Source organism: Phascolarctos cinereus, unplaced genomic scaffold (assembly GCF_003287225.1).
Source record: "Phascolarctos cinereus isolate Bilbo 61053 unplaced genomic scaffold, phaCin_HiC Scaffold_8;HRSCAF=390, whole genome shotgun sequence".
Taxonomy (NCBI): Eukaryota; Metazoa; Chordata; class Mammalia; order Diprotodontia; family Phascolarctidae; genus Phascolarctos; species Phascolarctos cinereus.
In genome coordinates this window covers 44,930,927-44,949,917 of record NW_027556291.1, presented here as the reverse complement: position 1 = coordinate 44,949,917, position 18,991 = coordinate 44,930,927, and the positions used below count along the sequence as shown (strand labels likewise).

The window sequence follows — 18,991 nt, the reverse complement described above, 5'->3', positions numbered from 1 at the left end:
TTTTATTCAAGTAGAAGAATGTTAAGGTTTTTCATCCCCAGAAATGGAATATTTGTGGTTGATAGGGAGATCTAGGAAGTGGCCATCCCTCTGTTTGGCTGAGGTAGCGTGGATAGACTGATGAAGTGGAAGTTTATCCCTCCCCCTAGCCAGTGCAGTATGCTTAGGCCAGCGCTGGCTGTGGTCAAATGGTTAGAGTTTGTCCAGGCCAGGGGGCAGGAAATAACCAGCCAAAGGTAAAAAAAACTAAAATTATAGATAATCCAGAGCAATAGACAAAGCAGTTGAATGCTGAGTCAATATTCCCTATGGCTGTTTTGCATGATTTGTTTTCCTCAACTTTTGAACGATTTTCCAAAATCCTACTTGAGTTCCCGACTGTGACACAGAGTAGACCTGGCTAATAAATCTCTGGTGGGCACGAGGCTGCTAGGCCAGAAAGGTTTCAGGGTCAGGCCTAGGGTGATGAGTATGTGCTGCCTGAGGGCCAGCCAGGCCTCTGGTTAGGGAGAGAGCCCTAACCACGAAGTTGGCCAAAGGGTGATGGATTTGTTTTTTTACTCGTAGCAGTTCATGAAGACTCTGCTAAAGTAGAGATGGGAAATCATCTGATTCTGTGGAGGATTGGACCCACATTGACAGAGTCATGGATACTTGGAAGACTGGAAGAATTTATTATATTCGGCTCCCTCCTCTCCTTTTCCCCTCCCTTTCTCACTCATCTTTTCTTCTTCCTTAGAATCAAAGAACTGATCCAGAAGAGTTGTTCACTAAATTGGAACGTATTGGGAAAGGCTCCTTTGGAGAAGTTTTTAAAGGAATTGACAACCGGACACAGCAAGTGGTTGCTATTAAAATCATAGACCTCGAGGAAGCAGAAGATGAAATAGAAGACATTCAGCAAGAAATAACTGTTTTAAGTCAATGTGACAGTTCGTATGTAACAAAATACTATGGATCGTATTTAAAGGTAATGTTTTTATGTAAGTCATAAGGTACTTTCATTATAGTTCTTTTTACAAAAGGCAGTGCTTTAAATCAAGGTTTGGCAGCTGTGGGGCTGGCTACATCAAGTACAGTTAGTGATGCCAGACAGTCTGCTCTGGGATTTAACAGCTGGATGCTGACTCCAGCTTAGGGCTCAGTTTCTGCACCTAAACTTTGGATTCACATGGGACTGGAAATGGAGCTGACCCCTGGGACAAATGCAGCCTCGGGAAAGGGCTGCATCCTTGTGTTTACATATATCACTCTTCGTCCACAAATCTGATGGAATAAGACTGGAACCAGAAACCCTTCCATCCAGCAAAATGTTAGGTTTTTGTTGGTTCCAGAATAAGGTTGACAGTCACCACTTTCTACGTCAGGAAGTTGGGTTGGTTAACCCACAAAATCCCGTGCCTTTCTGAGCTTTCTGTAACAGTCCCAACACTTTAGCCCCATATACTTGCTCTGAAGGATTGACAGCATGCTTATTTATTCATTGTCAGCTCTTTGTCACTCAGGAGATTGGGGGAGAGGGGAGAGAAGTTTTGCTTTTCCTCTCCAAGATTGTAAGATTTTTGGAAGAAAAGATCATATGCTATTTATCTCTGTATCTTCCTTAGCACAAAGTAGCTGATGAGCAGTTGTTTGATTTGAAGATAGAAGAGGAGTTTGTTTTCACCCCATTATTCAGCACCCTGGCATGCTCTTTTTTGAGGGCTTTTCCATATTTGGCTCTATGAGGTGAATTGCAGAAAGGGATATGGGTGTCACAGCTTGCCTCAAGTTGTTCGTCCTTATGACTCTGGGAAGATGTTTTTTATCACTTCTCAGTGAATGTTGAGGGTCTACTGAAAGGTGATCTGGTGGGGACTGGGCAAGCTACAGAGCGGAGTTGGCTTCATTCCTTGCTATAATGGAGATTACAGTCTAGCAAGCACACAAATAACTTTGATACAGTGTGAAGTGTGATGGATGCCATAAGAATTTGAAGTTTGAAAGGGGATTTTTTCAAAATAGTACTCTGCCCACCTTCAAAAAACATACTTATGTTGCTGTGCTTTTGTTTTTGTTTTAGTCAGTGTAAGAATATTCAGGCATGCAAAACTCATTTAAGAGAGAAGTTTGTAAGCATTGAGTTACCTTCTGCCCCCACCCCCAGGCATTTTTGTGACCCCCTAGTTTATATAAGGTTCAGAAAGCAAGAGGGACTTGCTCAAAGTCTCATAGAGTTAGAACTTGAAGCAAAGTCTGTCTTCTTCCTACTATACTGTGTAGAGAATGTTGGTATCCTACCATTGATAGTTATTTTTAAAATAAGCTATTTGAGTTGCATTACTTTTTATAAAGTCCAGTTTACCTTAATAACAAATTGCATGCTAGTAGAAGGGAATAGTTGTATGTTATAAAGTTTCTTAAAAAGCATTTAATTTCAGCATTTATTTCGATATGGAAGTCATTACTGTATTCCAGTATGTACATACATTTTACCATAAATCACTGAAGCATTACTTTGCATTCATATAGATTAAATGAAGCAGTTGCTATTTTTAGAGAGCTTCATGGCTCTCTCCTAGCTTAGGAGACTTGCTTTTCGGCTGCTTCCTGCCTGTTTTCTGTATTCTCGGCTAAATTCTGCTATTTCCAGACCCTTAGGCCCACTTGGGAACAGATAGGAGCACACCTTTGCTATATTTCTGGGACCAACTTAAAATATTAAATGGGACCTATTTCAAACAGTCCATTCTATATTACACTGACAGATTGTCAGTGTTGGTGTTGAAAACACTTCAACACTTCTGTTCCTATTGGTTTTTCATTTGTGTAGTCTCCTGAAAAATGAACCCTTAGGTTTTTCTCTTTTTACCTTGCTCTTAATATAATAGACATCTGATCAATATTTTCTGAATTAAAGAAATTGGGTTTTGAAAGATTTTATACAAATTTTATACTCTGAGTGCTCCAAGTCCCTCCTGCAATTTAAAATGGTTGCCTCCAATATATTTTTAAAGAGCTACATTAAATAATCCCCATGTCAAGAGCTAGTTGTTTCTAGACTGTTTATTTGCTTCATGGTGCAACTATAGAAATATCCAGACCAGGGCAGCTAGATGGTGCAATGGATAGAGCACCGGCCCTGGAGTCAGGAGGATCTGAGTTCAAATCTGGCCTCAGACACATGATACTCAATAGCTGTGTGACCCTGGGCAAGTCACTTAACCCCAGTTGCTTGGCCAAAAATAAATAAATAAATAAATAATAAATGAAAACAGAAATATCCAGAAGGTGACAGTGATTTATTTTTATCTTAGATCCATTTGTATTGCATCATGCATATTGCTCTCCATTATCATGGATAACTCCTGTTTCCAGGAGTTTTAAAAGCTAATAAAAAGCTAATAAAGTATTTCTTTCCCCAACACCCTATGGGATTAAGTACTGTAAGCATTATTTTCCTCATTTTGCAGATGACAAAACCTAACACAGCTAGTAAATATCTCAGAACTTAGATCTCCTGCCTTGAGGTCCAAAAAATATTCTTTCTCCCATGCCCTGCATACTCTATACTACTTTGCTTTTATATTCTGTCAGTTTAAGTTAATTGGTTTTTTTACCTTGATCACCTTCTGTTCAATCAATGTCAAAAGGATATTGTGTTTTAATTATTTTTACTTTATATTGTCTGCTAAATAGAAGTCCAGAGTAGTAAGGTCCAACCAGTGCCATTTAAGGCTATGTCCTCTTAGCTAGCATTTGGGAGCTGTTATTATTAATAGATGCCTATGCTACTCTTTTTGGCGATATCAGAAGGTCTTAGACATTGAACCCTGTTTATTTCCCCAAGTAAGAAATGTATCTTTCTAAGTTGTCCTTAGATCAAGACTCTTTGAATAACTAATATTTCATTGTAAATAGGAAAGAAGTTGGGGGGGGAGGTTGTGCCAGAGATAATTATGTGTTCTTATAGAGTTGTAGTGACTTTCTTGGGATGTGCAAAAAAATTAGTAAGGTTTTCATTTTGACTGAGATCATTTTGAGTCCATTGTCAATGTTCTTGACTGACAAAGTTAGCCTTTATGAAGAGTGCTGAAGTTAGTGAACCCTTCCCATGTGATCTCATCATATTGGAAGAATCTTTCATCATCTTAAAGTATTTTTCTAGTTCAATGTAAATCTCACTCAGGCATTAAATGTAATTTGAGTCATGCCTCTGCTTGTTGTTAGAGATTGCCTTTAGCTTTCTATTTATATTAAGGAAATATTTTTCAGCCTGCCCCCAAAAGAATGTCCTTTTTCAATTTCATTTTTAAAGAAAGACTGAAAAAATGTTCCATAATAGTTTTTTTGAAAAGAAGTAATATAGATTTATACATTGTCATCCATTTTGATTTACATTTTCCTTGCTATGAAGTGGAATTTGACTAGGGATAATTTTAGGAAAACTTTTATACTCCTTTGAGAATCTTTTGTTCATTTTTAAGAAGTAGTCTAAAAAGTAGAGACTCTCAAAATCTTGTTTTTAAATGAGTAAAATAAAATAGAGGATTACAGTTATCTTGAAATATAGTAAAATATAAAATATAAAAAAAGAAAGCTGACAGACTCCAAATTAAGAGCCCCTGTTCTAGAGGCAGTATGGTATGGTGGAAAGAGAAGTGCCTTTGGAGTCAGAGGACCTGGATTCTAAGTCTCCCGTGTGCTCCTGAGTAAGAGAGGGAGTTGAACTAGATGGTTAGATCCATTCCAGTTCTAAATCTGTGATCCTAAAGCATTTGAATGACCTTTGATTCTTTTACTAGACCCCAACAATGTCTACCTTTTTTAGAACTCATATAATAATCCTTCCTGAATTACAAATACCTGATCTTAAAACTGTCTTTTTTACCTTCTCATGGCTCTTGCCTTTTTATCTTGGAGGGTTGGGAATGGGGGAATCTTCCCTTTTCCATTTATCAGCCCCAAAATATCCCTAGTTATATGGGCAGCTTGACAGGTGATAGTGGTACATATATACCAAAGAAAAGGAAAGATAGAAGTTTTGAACTTAAATTAGCTATAATGAAAAACTAGTGTCATCAACTTTTTCAAGTCCTTGAAAGTACACAGAAGTCCCCTTCAGAATAATTTCAAAAGTCTCCATCTACCTCTTCATTATCTTTTAATTAAAACTGCTCTACTTCAAGTACTAGTAGTTATTTTTTAAAAACCTACTTGTTCTATTTAATTTTCTGTTTTGTCAGATTACTAATATTTCACCATGTTTTTAATACTTTTTGTTATAGGCAGGCATATGATATTTTGCTGTGTTTTAGACTATAGCCTCTCTGGGCCTCATTTTCTTCTGTAAAATTACAAGGCAGCTGTGGTGCAGTGTGGACAGCAGTGGCCTTAGAGTCCATTGACTTGGATTTGAATCCTGGCTCTGCTACTTACTTGTCTGTCTGTTCCATAACCTCCCGAAGCCTATTTCCCCATCTCTGAGATAAGAATAATTGCACTTCTTCCCCAAATAGGGTTATGATGAGGAAGGTGTTTGGTAAAACTAAATGTGAGTCTCTTATGAAAATGGCAGTTACTATTATTGAGAGTCCCTTGGACAGCAAGGAGATCAAATCAGTCAGTACTTAAAGAAATTAATTCCAGGTTATTTACTGGAACATCAAATGCTGAAGCCGAAGTTTAACTACTTTGGCCACATATTTAGAAGACGGGACTCGTTGGAAAAGACCCTGATGTTGGGAAAGACTTGAAGGCAAAAAGAGAAGGGGACAGCAGAGAATGAGAAGCATTAGAGGTGTCATGGAAACCACAAACACGAGCTTGGACAGACTTCAGGAGATAGTGGAGGACAGAAGGGCCTGGCATGCCATGGTCCATGGGGTCACGAAGAATTGGACATGACTGAACAAATGAACATTATTGTATCGAGAGAGCTTTGGGAAGATGCAACATTTAGAAAAATGGATTATAAACTGCTCTATGACAGCATTGGTTTTGGGGGGTTTTATCTTTGCTTTTCCAGTGCCATATGCTTATTTGATATGAGTCTCATAGTGGGGTATGAGATTGCCACAAGGAACTTTATATAATACATAGGATTGAGTGAATTTCAGAGTTGTGAAAGAAAGTGCCTAGTGAGGGCAAAAGGTCATCACCAGTGGGGAGAATCAAAGAAAACTTGATTGGGGAGGGGGGTGCCTTTCTGATTGGACTTTAAGTAGGTTGGAATTCAAAAAGTGTTTATGAGGTCGGGTAAGGGTGTGCATTCTGGGCATAAAGAGACAGGAAAGCAAAGGACATGATTGTAGAGAGAGGTTGTGTAGGTGGACTGACGTAAAATATGAAGAGTGAGTAAGAGAAAGCTAGAAAGGTCAAGTGGCAGCAGATGGCAGTGGGTTTTGAGTGCCAGGCAGACAAGTGTGAACATTAACCCAGCAAGCAGTAGAGATTCTCTGAAGACTTTTGAACAGAAGAATGACCTGGCCAGACCTAGAGGTGGGTGAGTCTGGTAATGGTTTAAAGGATGTTTTCATGAGACAAGGGAAGAGTGAAAGCAGTAAGACTTGTTCAGAAAAGCAGGCAGGTCATAATGAAGGATCATCCAGTGGAGGGAGCTCCAGAATAGGGAAGACAATTCAGACATGATGTAGAAGTGACCAGAGCGACCACTTAAATAGGAGGAAATGGAGCTGGAAGAGTTTAGAGCTAAGCCCAAGGCTTCAAAGACAGAAAAAGTGAAATCAGATGGAACGGCAGATTCTGGGGGGGAAGGATCAAATGCACCTAACAAAGGAATGTGAGAAACAGACCCAGACCTTCCTCTGAAAGACAAAAACACCATTTCATAATCATTCGTTGGCTTGGTCTTTACAGGGCACAAAGCTGTGGATCATAATGGAATACTTGGGTGGAGGATCAGCACTGGATCTCGTAAGTATTGGAAAAATACATGCCTACATAATATAGGTACTTGAGTGTGTATATATACATATATACATATATACATATATACATATGGGTATATACGTGTGTGTTTTTAAAATACACACACACACACACACACACATAAAGTGAAGTAGGCAATCTTCCTCAAGCACGCTAATAAAGTTTCAGCTAATCTATGCTAATAAAATCACATATTTGGGGAGGGGGCCGGCAAACACTGTGGGTCACAATGGAATAACTTCCTTGGGTGGAGTATCAGCATTGAATCTTGTAAGTATCGTTTGTGTGTATGTATTTAAAATATACGCATACACACACACACATATTTATATACAAAATAAAGTAACATACAAGTGAGTCGTATTCTTGGGTAGGCCGAAAGGCAGTTGCAGCTAACTTTGGAGTCTCTCTTAGCACCACATTCCCCTTACTGTAAGAGAGAAGGCTGCATGGCAGAAGGTCCATGTGTTGGCCACCAGGCTAAAATTAGCAAGTGCTTGACATTTTAAACCTGAAAGAGTTTGGCATGTGGCATTTGCTGCCACTTTGGATTTGGGTTGGCAAAGCCAGCCAGAAGGGGGCTGATATGTCTTTCCTTTTAGGCATAGTGCCCACAATTCAAGCAGTTGCCAGGGTTGGTGAGTTGTGGTGCCTGTGGTTGTATCTGGCTGTGTAGACCAACCAGCTAGGCTGTCAACTGGCAGGTAACAGAGAATTAGTACGTGAACAGGCAGGAAGTTAATGAAACACTCATTTTTGGGTTAGCAGGTTGTCATTGAAAGAACAGTGGATCTGGGTTCTAGTCTTAGCTTGGTTACTGACTAGCTGCGAGACCTGGAATAAGTCATTTGCCCTCTCCGAGACTCGTTTCCTCCTCAATAAAATGAATAGACTGGCTTCTACTCTGACTCTATTACCATTTGTGTGCTTTTTAAAAATACTGTGCAGAAAGATGTCAAATATAAAGCCCTAGGTACAAGTTCTTCCCATAAATTTCAGTTGTTACCTGTCCTCTGACTCCTTTTTCTGGAGGTGTTGAAAAGCCTTTGATGTTGTTTACAGCTGCAGGTCACTTAAAGTAACAATAACTCTTTGTGTAGGCTCAGGTTTCTTTTGGTTTTACTCTGATCCTTTTTTCAGTTTGATATTCCTATTTTTGTGGAAGTGAGGAAAAAATGTTTTTAGGACACAGGTCAGCTCCAGATCTTCTAAATGACTCTGGGAGAGGGGACATAGACTCTAAAGTTTGGGCCTGTGACAGCCTCTGTTCTGGATCCTGGGCTAGGAAATTCCCCATCCCTGGTGAACTGGAGACCTTGGGCCAGAGGCTAGAGAACTGCTTCTCACGGATGTAGAGAGAATTCAGTTGAACTAGGTGAATTACAATGTCTATGAAATTCCTTGATTGTTATGTAGTTCCTTATATGCCCAGGTAGATGGTGAAAATTATTTGAGCTTTTTTGATGCTTAACCATCATCCTTCAATCTTGTACATACGTAAAGCACATTTTATGTTCTAAGAGTCAATCTTTTTCTTGCATGGGTCTCCATTCTCTTTTTTTTTTAAGTCTGTCTTTGAGCACTTGTATCTCTGTTGTCTCAGCTATAACAGCTTGAACCAAGAATTAGATAATCATTTAAATGAGATGGTAAAATGCTCTCTTCATGTGATGATTTACATTTTAATTAACGTGATAAAGTGGGTAAGACTATTGCTTTAAGTTGGTTAATTCCTGTTTCACTTTTTCTTCAGATTTAAATGAACAAAAGCTGACCACTATAAAGATCACAGCAAATACAAATTGCTATCAGTACCTGAGAACCAGATGTCCATACAAATTCTCTTAAAATGACCTTTTGTAAAGTACAAGTCAGGGGCCTGTAGTGGAAAGAAGGCTGGACTAGAATTCTGGTGCTGCCAGGTCTAGTTGAGGCTCTACATTATGCATCCCCCTTTGAGGTTGTGCTTATCTTATCTCCATCCAGATGTCCTCATCTGGAAAATGTTTTGGTCTACTCTGTATGATCTGTGAGATCCCTTCCTGTTCTCTTTGGATTTTATTGAAACGTTTATCGTGAACAATTTTGATTCAAAAGATTGTCAATATTTTCATTCTTATTTTTAAGTATAATTGAATATTCCTAGTATAAAGTTGTTTAAATTCCAGAGAAGCCACTATGACTTCTTGTGTCTGCCAAATGGGCAACATTCACATCCCAGGAATGGAAAGGACCTTGAACAAATTCCCCTGACCTTTAGTTTAGAGTCGCACCTGAAACACCTCCAAAAAGTGATCCTTGAACCTCTTCATTGTGCATGAAGAACTCCAGGGGATTATCTTCCCCAAACTATTCCTACAGTGGTAACCTGGTAGATCATGGATAGAGCATTGGATTTGGAGTCTAGGGATTAGGGTTTGAATTCCTCTTCAAGTGCTTACCCATTGGTTTCCTCATCTATAGAATTATGTTTAAGGTACCTACAGGGTTGGTGTGATGGGGAAAACATTTGGCATACTTGAAGCACTATTATATTAATGAGTTATTGCTTATTAATAATTCACCTCAGTATTAAACTTCAGGGTTAATTAATTATTGCTTATATTTCATTTAAGTACTTTATTCTTAAGCTTGAGTTCTCTTCTTCCTCTTCTTCTTTGTGGAAAGACAAGGTGGGTATTTGTTATAAATCAACCCTTTATATTTTTGAAGGGGAATATGGACAAGGATTGCACAGGCTGAGCAGGCATAGATAGGATGCAGTTTGCATCACTGACGAAAGCATACCTACATCGAGGAGATCACAGAGCCATTGGAGTCTATTTGAAGTCACCCTTAATTTACTTTGGAGAGGAGAAGACTATCTCTCATCTCCTTTAATCTCTTCTCATTGATATTTTTCCCACAACTGTCTTTACATACTCCTTATCATTTTTGTATCTGAGGATGCATTTCCAATTTGCCTAGGTCATCTTGAATTCTAATCCCATCTTTCAAGGAACTGGCCATCTCTTCCCCCCTCCCACCCTCAAAGTTTATGTCATCTCCAAATGTCATTGAGTATATTTTCTACCTAAGCATCAGGATCATTGGCTAAATTCCCAGCAGTCTATAGATTGTGTCCCTCAATAGTAACTGACTCACTTGGGCACCCCCCCCATTTATCTAGGAATCTGGATGATTCTTGTTTATATTAAGTAGTCTTACACAAAAGAGGACCAAAAGCCTTTGCAAGCATGGTATATAGTAGAAAGAACACTGGGCTTCAACCCAATTTGCAGACCCCATACAAGTCCTAGTTACTTCATCTATAAAATGGGAATGATATTTGAAATTCTTCTTCCCAGGTTATTTATGAGGATCAAATGAGGTAATAATATAGGCTATGATGAGAATCAGTTAGAGTGACTGTGGGAGAAATGGTCAGTGCAAAGGACTGTGAGAGGGAGTAAGGCTAGTATTAGCAGCCTGCTGAAAAGCATTTAAAATAAGGACAGGACAGAAGGGAAAAAGAGAACTCGGAATGGGCTGCTCAAGAAGGGAGGCTCAGCTCCAAGAATTTGAATCAGAGGCTGAGTATCCAGTACTAAGGAGGATACTAGGCAGGTGGTTCCTGGGGGCAGAGCCTAGAGGACACTGGTGAAGTTGCTGGATCTTATGAGAGGTAAGTAGTTCTAGCCTGGTAGGAAATTGGCTAGACCTGACATCCATAGCCAAGAAGAATTCAGTTTCTGCAGCCTAGAGGAGGCCAAAAGAGAGGCCTGGAGTAGAAGTAGGGGAAATAATGAAGGACAGTGACAAGCCTAAAGAAGGAATATGCTGAGTGGAAGAGTAAAAACCAGTGTGAAGGACTTACCCATAATGCTGTGGGAGGAGCATAGGATTTGGAGTTAGTTAGAGGACTCTAGGCTTGAATCTAAGCTCTGATCCATAGTACTTGTGTGACCTTGGGTAAGATACTTCTTTTCTGGGCCCGAATTTCTTTTTCTGTAAAATGAAGGGGTCAAACTAGATGACCTCTAGAGTCTAAGAACTAAGGTCAGTTTGAAGCCAACAGGTGCATTTAGATACTTGTAACTTGGCTCATCAGTGTTATCAATAGATAGGCCAAAATCTCCTTTCTCTCTAATGGAGAATAGTTACATACGTAGGTGGACTCTTAACATGCCATACTGCAAGTGAGTACAGTAGGAGCAGTGATATCCCAGAGAACAGGAAGGCCATGAAATGAACCTAATTTAGGGCTTACAGGAGAATCCACCCACCCTTTTGTCCCCAAGTTAGCAAGGCTGCATAGCCTGAGATAGATACAGGGTCCTTAATCATCAAAGAAAGATTCATTTGTGTTCAATGAGGAGGAAATTTGTGTAACTAACCCACAGAGGTTGAAGCAAAGATTTTTTTTTCTGATTGTCACTTACCCAGAGCTGAGCTCCCATGAGTACCCTAGTTAACTTATGTTTTATACCTTGTTCTCAAATTGATTCTAGATGCAGTCTTTCAACTTACAGGGCTTTCAGGACCATCATTTTTCAAATACTGTATATAGTGCATTGGCTCATTCAGGCTTTTAGCTAGCTAGCCCTGTGTAAATTCCCTCAAGTGATAGCTGCTAAGACAGTATACTGACTGGCTTCCACCATTCACAAATACCTGGAGAAGAAGTACATGCTCAGCTCCTTAATGTCCAGCCGTGCCCTCTTAATAAGCCAAGAACTAGGCTCAAATATGGCATGAGGACATTTCAGTGCCAGCAATTATTAAAATGTGAGTTTCTCACCTTCCCAGATGACTTAGAAAATTAAAATAGGAACTTTCTTTTCTAAAATTTGATAGTTTTGAAAGAAAATGGATAAATTTTGAGAGAGATCTATTAAACTCCAGAAGTCTCTAGAGTATACTGTGTCCACAGACTATTAAATATTAAACAGTGAAGCTGAAGCATGGGTTCTATTTTAAGTGATTTGAGTTTAACATAAAAGTGCTCTTTATTGACTATAAATACAGCATTCATTTCAGATTAAGTACACAAGGTGCCAGAGAGCCATGACTCCCTTCGTGTGGTCAGGGGCTTGGTTTTTTTTAACCACCTCTGCCCTCCCCACAGCAAACAGAGCTCCACCCCAGCACTGCCTTGACATTCCCACCCTTTCCTGTAATAAGATTGTACACTTCACTGCTGGTGCTTTACGAGGTACCAGAATTTTAAAATAACTTCATTGAAAAGAGATTTTCACATATTCCATTACAAATTCTCCCGAAACTTAATGATTGCTTTCCTTGTATTCCAGTCAAGGCAGTTGGCTTTGGTACAAGGGATGGGGAAAGAGGGAGGGATATGTGTTAGATCTTTATGAAAAATCTGAACTCTGTATGATTGCATACAACTTTCTACTTTGTACTGTGAAGCATTCAATTACGTGCCTGGTTAGAATTTTTGAATTTGGGAAGACCAATCATATGATTCAGGGCTGGAAGGGACCTTCGAGATCATCTAATCTAACCTTTTCACTGTAAAGATGAGGAAGAAACCCAGATCCTCCAACTCCAAATCCATTGCTTTTTCCTAATGAGTTGGTCTATTCCATGTAGTATTAAAAAAAACAAATTAAATGTTAACAATTAGACTACAGTTGATTTCATGAGCCAAATGGTCGTAAGTTTTGAAATTGGTTTGCTGCAAGATTTTAAAGCATGTTCCAGTTTAAATACTGTTTTATTTCAAAACACCAACATGTAGGTAGCTAATCTTGTTGCCCCATATGAAAAAGTCTCCTTCGTTATTGAAGCACGTATGTAAGTCAGTTACTTCCAACTCTAGTGGAACAGCTGGTCTGGTAAGTGCTCTCATACTTTCAAGGTTAAATTTCTTATTTTAAGACCTATTTTGGCTTACTCACCCTATTGAAATTCCTTTTTTAAAAAGTTTCAGGCATGTTTCTTAAACATTGCTCTTTTAACATTGTGAAACAGCTTTTATGTAATTTCCTTTATTTCAAAGATAACTCAAACATTAACCTTTTTTCTTCCCCAAACCTTTGTGTATTATGTGTGTGCGTGTGCGTGTTTTTGCCCCCTAAGCTTCGAGCTGGTCCATTTGATGAGTTCCAGATAGCTACCATGCTAAAGGAAATTTTGAAAGGTCTAGACTACCTGCATTCAGAAAAGAAAATTCACAGGGACATAAAAGGTGTGCAAAACTTCAGTATGAACTTGATAAAAATTGATGTCTTCTGAGGAAGGTAACTAATCGGAGTTTTACGTTTTCCAGCTGCCAATGTCTTGTTGTCAGAGCAAGGAGAAGTTAAGCTTGCAGACTTCGGAGTTGCTGGCCAGTTGACAGATACACAGATTAAAAGGAATACCTTTGTAGGAACCCCATTCTGGATGGCTCCTGAAGTTATTCAGCAGTCAGCTTATGACTCAAAAGTAAGACATTACCAGCATTAAGTGTTTCAATTGTGATTTTAGTTGTAAGTGGATATATTTGGATGTATCCACAGTCTCATTGATATGAGTGATCCTTCCAAACTTTTTCTTGGGCAACTCTTCTTTAGGTCTTGTTATAATTCCTTCATTGAGCTTTCATCCAAGGCACCAGAAGCAGTTCTTTGGTTCTGATGCCAAGAACCACTGTAGCACTCAGTTTGGATGGCTATTTGAAGAAGGCAGGTTGGGGTGGTACCTTACTGAACTTGGGACCTGGCTCCTATACTATACTATATACTGGTTCCTAAGTAGAAATTCACCTTGCAAATATTGAATGTTCATTTGGAGGCCTGAAAAAGTTCTGAAACAATATGCATACATTCCCCTTTTCTCTAATACTGCCACCACCATGATGTAGGCCCTCATCACTTCATACCTGGACTATTGCAATAGCCTGCTGGTGGGGCTGCCTGCCTCAACTCTCCCATTCCAGTCAATCTTCCACTTAGCTGTCAAAGTGATCTCTTAAAGCACAGGTCTAATTGTCATTCCCTGTACTCAGTATACTCCAGCGGCTCCCAATTTTACCTCCAGGATCAAATATAAAATGATTTGGCATTCAAAGCCCTTCATAATCTGCCCCCCCCTTCTAGTTTTCTTGCACGTTATCCCTTCCCCCCACCTTTAAATCCAGTGACAGTGGCCTCCTTACTAAGTTCCTCGAATAGGACAATCCGTCTCCCAAATCTAGACATTTCCATTTTCACATTTCATTCTTAGAACATTCTCCCTCCTCGTCTCTGCTTCCTTCAAGTCCCATCTAAAATTCCACCTTCTATAGGAAACCTTTCCCGATCCCTCTTGATGCTAGTGCCTCCTCTTTGCTGATTATTTCCCGTTTATTCTGTCTATAGCATATTTGTAACAGTTATTTGTATTATAAGCTCCTCTGGTGCAGAGGTCTGGTCTTTGGCTTTTCTTTGTATCCCGAGTGCTCAGCACGGTGCCTGGCATATTGTAGGTGCTTGATAAATGTTTATTGACTAATGATTGAACCTTGAGGACCAAGACTGGTTTTTGGTTTTTGTCTTTATAGCCCCTAGGACTATAGCATAGTGGGACTAGCTGAGACTAGCATAATGCCTAGAGTGTAGTAGGTGGTGAATAAAATGTTTATTGAATTGAAAGTACCTCTCCTGAGCATGAGTTCTACCAGGTAACTGTCACTTCCAGGTGAAAGGATCAGCTGTTTATCCTGAGCCTTTATCTCTCTGTAACCTCCCTTATACTAGATGAGCAGATATACTAAAGGGCAGGGGTGATTCTTCCTCCATTGTTACCAGCTTTTTCTACACCAAGGCTTCTTAAACTTTTTCCACTCCTGTTTCAGCAGGAGTTGGGGTTGGTGTTGTGTGGCCTGAGGCCATGTGCAATGCAAAGTGTGCATGTTTTGTGTTCAGAACTAAGGTTGCAGTGAAAAGTTGAAAGATGCAACATGGACAGGTGCTGCCAGAAGTACCTCACATTCGTTATGCATTTGATTTTTAATTCATTTTTGGTCATTTCACATTCAGAAACTTTTTACTGTTGCCAGATTTTTTGTGACCCCAGTGGGCTCACACCCTACAGTTTAAGAAGCTCTGTTCTAGACCAGCTTCCCCCTAACAAATTTGTTTCCTTCTCTGAGATAAAAGCACTTGCCCACCTAGGGCTTGAGTAGTTGTACTATTTTCCTGATTTGATAAGTTTTAACTCTGAGTGGCCTAAGAAAGCCACCTTGTAAAATAGATAGGAAGTGGCAGGCACTGTGCTAAGCATTGGAGATACAAATACAACAAAGCAAGATGGTCGGTCCCTGACTTAAGGAAAAGACAATTGCTAGAAATGCTGGAAGGGGAGTGGGACAGTGTGGAGAGAAGGAAGAGGACTCTAGAGGGAATCGAGTGAAATATTGCTGGAGCCCTTCCTAAAATGGTAAATGGGGAGGGAGTCACCAGTGAGTAGAGCAGGGCCCCAGAGTACATAAAGGTGATATTATAGTTACCATTTAAGCATTTCAGCCTTTAAAAAAAAAAAAGGTAGAAGAAAGAGGCGGTATATGGTATTCACGTAAAATGATTCCCAAAGTTCAGGAGGTACTCATTTTAGAAGTGCAAGAAACTGTTGCTTTTTATGCATTTGTTATAATTTTTTTTCTCACTTCAGGCTGACATATGGTCCTTAGGAATTACTGCTATTGAATTAGCCAAAGGAGAACCACCTAACTCTGACATGCATCCCATGAGAGTTCTTTTCCTGATTCCAAAAAATAATCCACCAACTCTATTGGGAGATTTTACTAAGCCCTTTAAAGAGTTTACTGATGCATGTTTGAACAAGGATCCATCATTTGTGAGTATCTACTCATTGCTTTTTTAAAAACTTACCTAAGGTCAGAATGGCAAAGGATACACGTGTACAAAATATTGCCTCCTCTCTGGATATTGAGATAAACGCTGAAATTGTCCAGTATTCCCCTCCTTGCCTCTCTTAGCTCTGTTCAGCTTAGCCCAGTCCTGTGTTTCTTTTCTCTGCCTCATGGTTCCCAGCTTCCCCTATTTATATACTGACAGTTTCTCCTTCCAGGACAGGGGAAGCTTGGGAAAAAAGTACATCTTATGTGATGCTATCACATAAAGTACAATTCTTCCTTATATAAGGAAGGGGTTTAGTCAGCTCAGTTTTCATCTTAAGGAAAAGGAAAGCATGATTTGGGGTTTAATGCCATTTCTATATATGACTAGGGTGGACCTCAGACCATCTAGTCTAATCCCTGTTTTGGGGGGGAGGGGAGGGCTTGCCCTAAGACCATGTGGGCATTGTCAGGTGGGATTTGAACTGGAGCTAGGGAGTGATCTCTCCTCTGCACCCTCTGAATGGTGTTCACTGGCGGGTTTGAGGATGTATTTCTTTTTCCTGGCATCAAGAAGTCCTAAGTAAAATGTAACTGAGTTTGGGGGATACAACTTGATTACAGTTGTTTTTAAAGCAAAGCTGTCTGCTGCTGACTTGTAGAAAGAAGCTGGCCTTACATGTCAGCTCCTCTGGGTACCCAAGCCTGGGTATGCTGCTTGAAATTTAAGCATGTTACTTATTCGTGTTGATAAAATGCCAATCATGTTTTGAAATCACTAGTTCTATGAACAATTAAGCTAATACTCCCCATTCTTTTAAGTCCATACTTATCCTTTTCATCATTTTTATTGTTTAAAAGCTCAAAGCCTACTTGATCAAGGTGTGTTTTTTAATTAAGTACTTTGAATTTACTGTATATCTCAACTCATAAATGTCTTTTAAATGAAATTTTGTTTCTAAACTCCTGAACCAAGCTTTTCCCTGCCACTTTGCAGGTGGGCTAGCTAGTAAAGTGATCTTTGTATGTGCAAAAGCTAACGTTTCAAATTGGTATATATATATATATATGTATATATATAAGCTTCCTTCCTCATCTAGCCTGAACTCCTTCAAATGTAGTGGTAGCTTCTGCGCAGCAAAACTGTTAGTCATCTACTTCCATAAACACATGCTTTTCAGCTTTTAATCATTCAAAGTGTTATCAATAATACAAAGATATACATATTCATGCATCCTTTATTTTTGACTTAGCGTCCGACAGCTAAAGAACTGCTGAAGCACAAATTCATTATTAAAAATGCCAAGAAGACATCGTACCTGACAGAACTGATCGATCGGTTCAAGAGGTGGAAAGCCGAAGGACACAGTGATGACGAATCGGATTCTGATGGCTCTGACTCGTAAGCGTGGCTGCAGTCTGGGATTGGGGGGCACTTGCTGGATCACTCTGAAAGCCTTCTCAAATCAGAAACGATGTGGGACACAATGGCAGTTGGACCATTTGTTTATTTAACTGAATGTCTCCTTATGTCCCCTTGTCTTTGTTATGCAAACAAATGGGTCTTCACAATTGATTTTGAAAAGGAAATGGGAGATCTCTAAACCATCTCAGAATCGGCCCCTAGAAAGTTACCTGAACCCCACTTTTAAGTTTTGCAAAGCAGACAATTTCTGTATATAGCAATACATATATGCTAAGTGTACATAAATCATGTCACTTGACCAGAAGTGATCAATTCAGGATTATTTTTATTAAATTTCTAAATTAGTTTTAGAACAGTCTGTGTTTAGCTACACCAAAACAACCTTTTTTTTTTCCTTGGCAGAAGGGGCACAAAAGCCATTGAAATTCCTTTATCTAAATCTCTGATTCCTGCAACCATTGTGTTATGCTCAACTTTTTAAAGGATTCCGAAGGTAGTTCCATATAGACCTGGTCAGTTGGAATTTCACTGGGTACTTTGGGGGTGCACTTAAGATTTGGTAAAATGAGACCTATTTGGAATCTTATTTCACTAGCATTGTTTACTGACAGTTATTGGAGAAAGTGTGCTTTCTGACAAAAAAAAAATAATGTTTGAGGTTTTTCTCTCTTAGGGAATGCAGCAACAAGGAAAATAGTTCTCATCCTGAATGGACCTTTACTACTGTTAGGAAGAAGCCTGATGCAAAGAAACTACAGAATGGAACAGTACGTAGATGGTCTTTCCTACAGAATGTGGTAAAATTGTGATGTCCACAAGTTGTTTGAACTTGGTGGCACCACGTGGTGCACCTCAGTTTTTGAGGGCTTATGGACACAGGTTCCGGGAGGACGGTTTCTGGGAATGTGGGTGCATCAGGAGCTTCAAAGTTAGAGAGATCTTACTGCCCCAGGCAGAGGTGGGTTTAGGGAAGTGGCAGTAAGATAAAAATCCCTGTCCCTCAGGATACACATACTTGTGTTCATTTTTAAACAAATGATTCTGTTGCCTGTTTTGTTTTACTTATGTTAAAGGAACAAGACCTTGCCAAAACACTGAGCTGCTTGTCTACGATAATCACACCTGTATTTGCTGAAGTAGGTACTGTTCCATTATGTTTGGCGCTCTGTCTTTTCAAGACTGTTTTTAATCTGATAGTATTATTGGTCTGCTTTAGTTGAAAGAGCAAGACACAAGTAATGCAAGCAGAACAAAAGCGATTGAAGAGCTTGAGAAAAGTATGACAGTGGCAGAAACTGCCTGTCCAGGAATTACGGATAAGATGGTGAAGAAATTAATTGAGAAGTTTCAGAAGTAAGTTTCCTGGGTCTTCCCCTTCCTGCTCCACTCATGTTGGTGTGGTAAATCTTGTAGGCTTGCCATCTCAGGCATTGCCTTCAAGTCATTCTTGAGAAGCTCCTGTCTTCTCTCTCCAGTTTGGTTCCTTGGCTTTCCATCTTAAATGTGAGCTTTGTGCATTGTGAACATTAGACTTATTTGTCACAAAGGTATAGTCACAATTTGCTGCCCAACCAAGAAATTATTTTTAGCTAGCATTTTGGAAACATTTGTTGACTGTCTCCAGAACTGAAGCTCTAACCAGGAGGAACAGTCTTTAAATCCAGGAGGTATGAATTGAGACTGTTGCAATTTGGCCTGAAGATAGCTAGCACTGCCTTCCATAGAAATGGTGTGTGACTGTTTTATAGCCTGTGAATTTGTAGTACATGAAGGGAGGGGACAAAGCTCTAGGCAGTTGCCTCATAGCTATGATA

General features: G+C 39.5%; 1 protein-coding gene across 2 annotated transcripts in view; it reads left to right on the top strand.

The window, feature by feature from the left end:
* Positions 1 to 18,991, top strand: part of STK26 (serine/threonine kinase 26) — a 58,445-nt gene that overhangs the window by 37,464 nt on the left and 1,990 nt on the right. For both annotated transcript variants that reach the window (XM_020969818.2, XM_020969817.2), the window contains 9 exons: positions 740 to 970; positions 6,859 to 6,915; positions 13,012 to 13,120; positions 13,202 to 13,359; positions 15,565 to 15,750; positions 17,005 to 17,153; positions 17,851 to 17,944; positions 18,251 to 18,313; positions 18,394 to 18,530. In XM_020969818.2, coding sequence (XP_020825477.1) covers positions 740 to 970; positions 6,859 to 6,915; positions 13,012 to 13,120; positions 13,202 to 13,359; positions 15,565 to 15,750; positions 17,005 to 17,153; positions 17,851 to 17,944; positions 18,251 to 18,313; positions 18,394 to 18,530 — 1,184 coding nt within the window. The remainder of the gene's footprint in view (positions 1 to 739; positions 971 to 6,858; positions 6,916 to 13,011; positions 13,121 to 13,201; positions 13,360 to 15,564; positions 15,751 to 17,004; positions 17,154 to 17,850; positions 17,945 to 18,250; positions 18,314 to 18,393; positions 18,531 to 18,991) is intronic.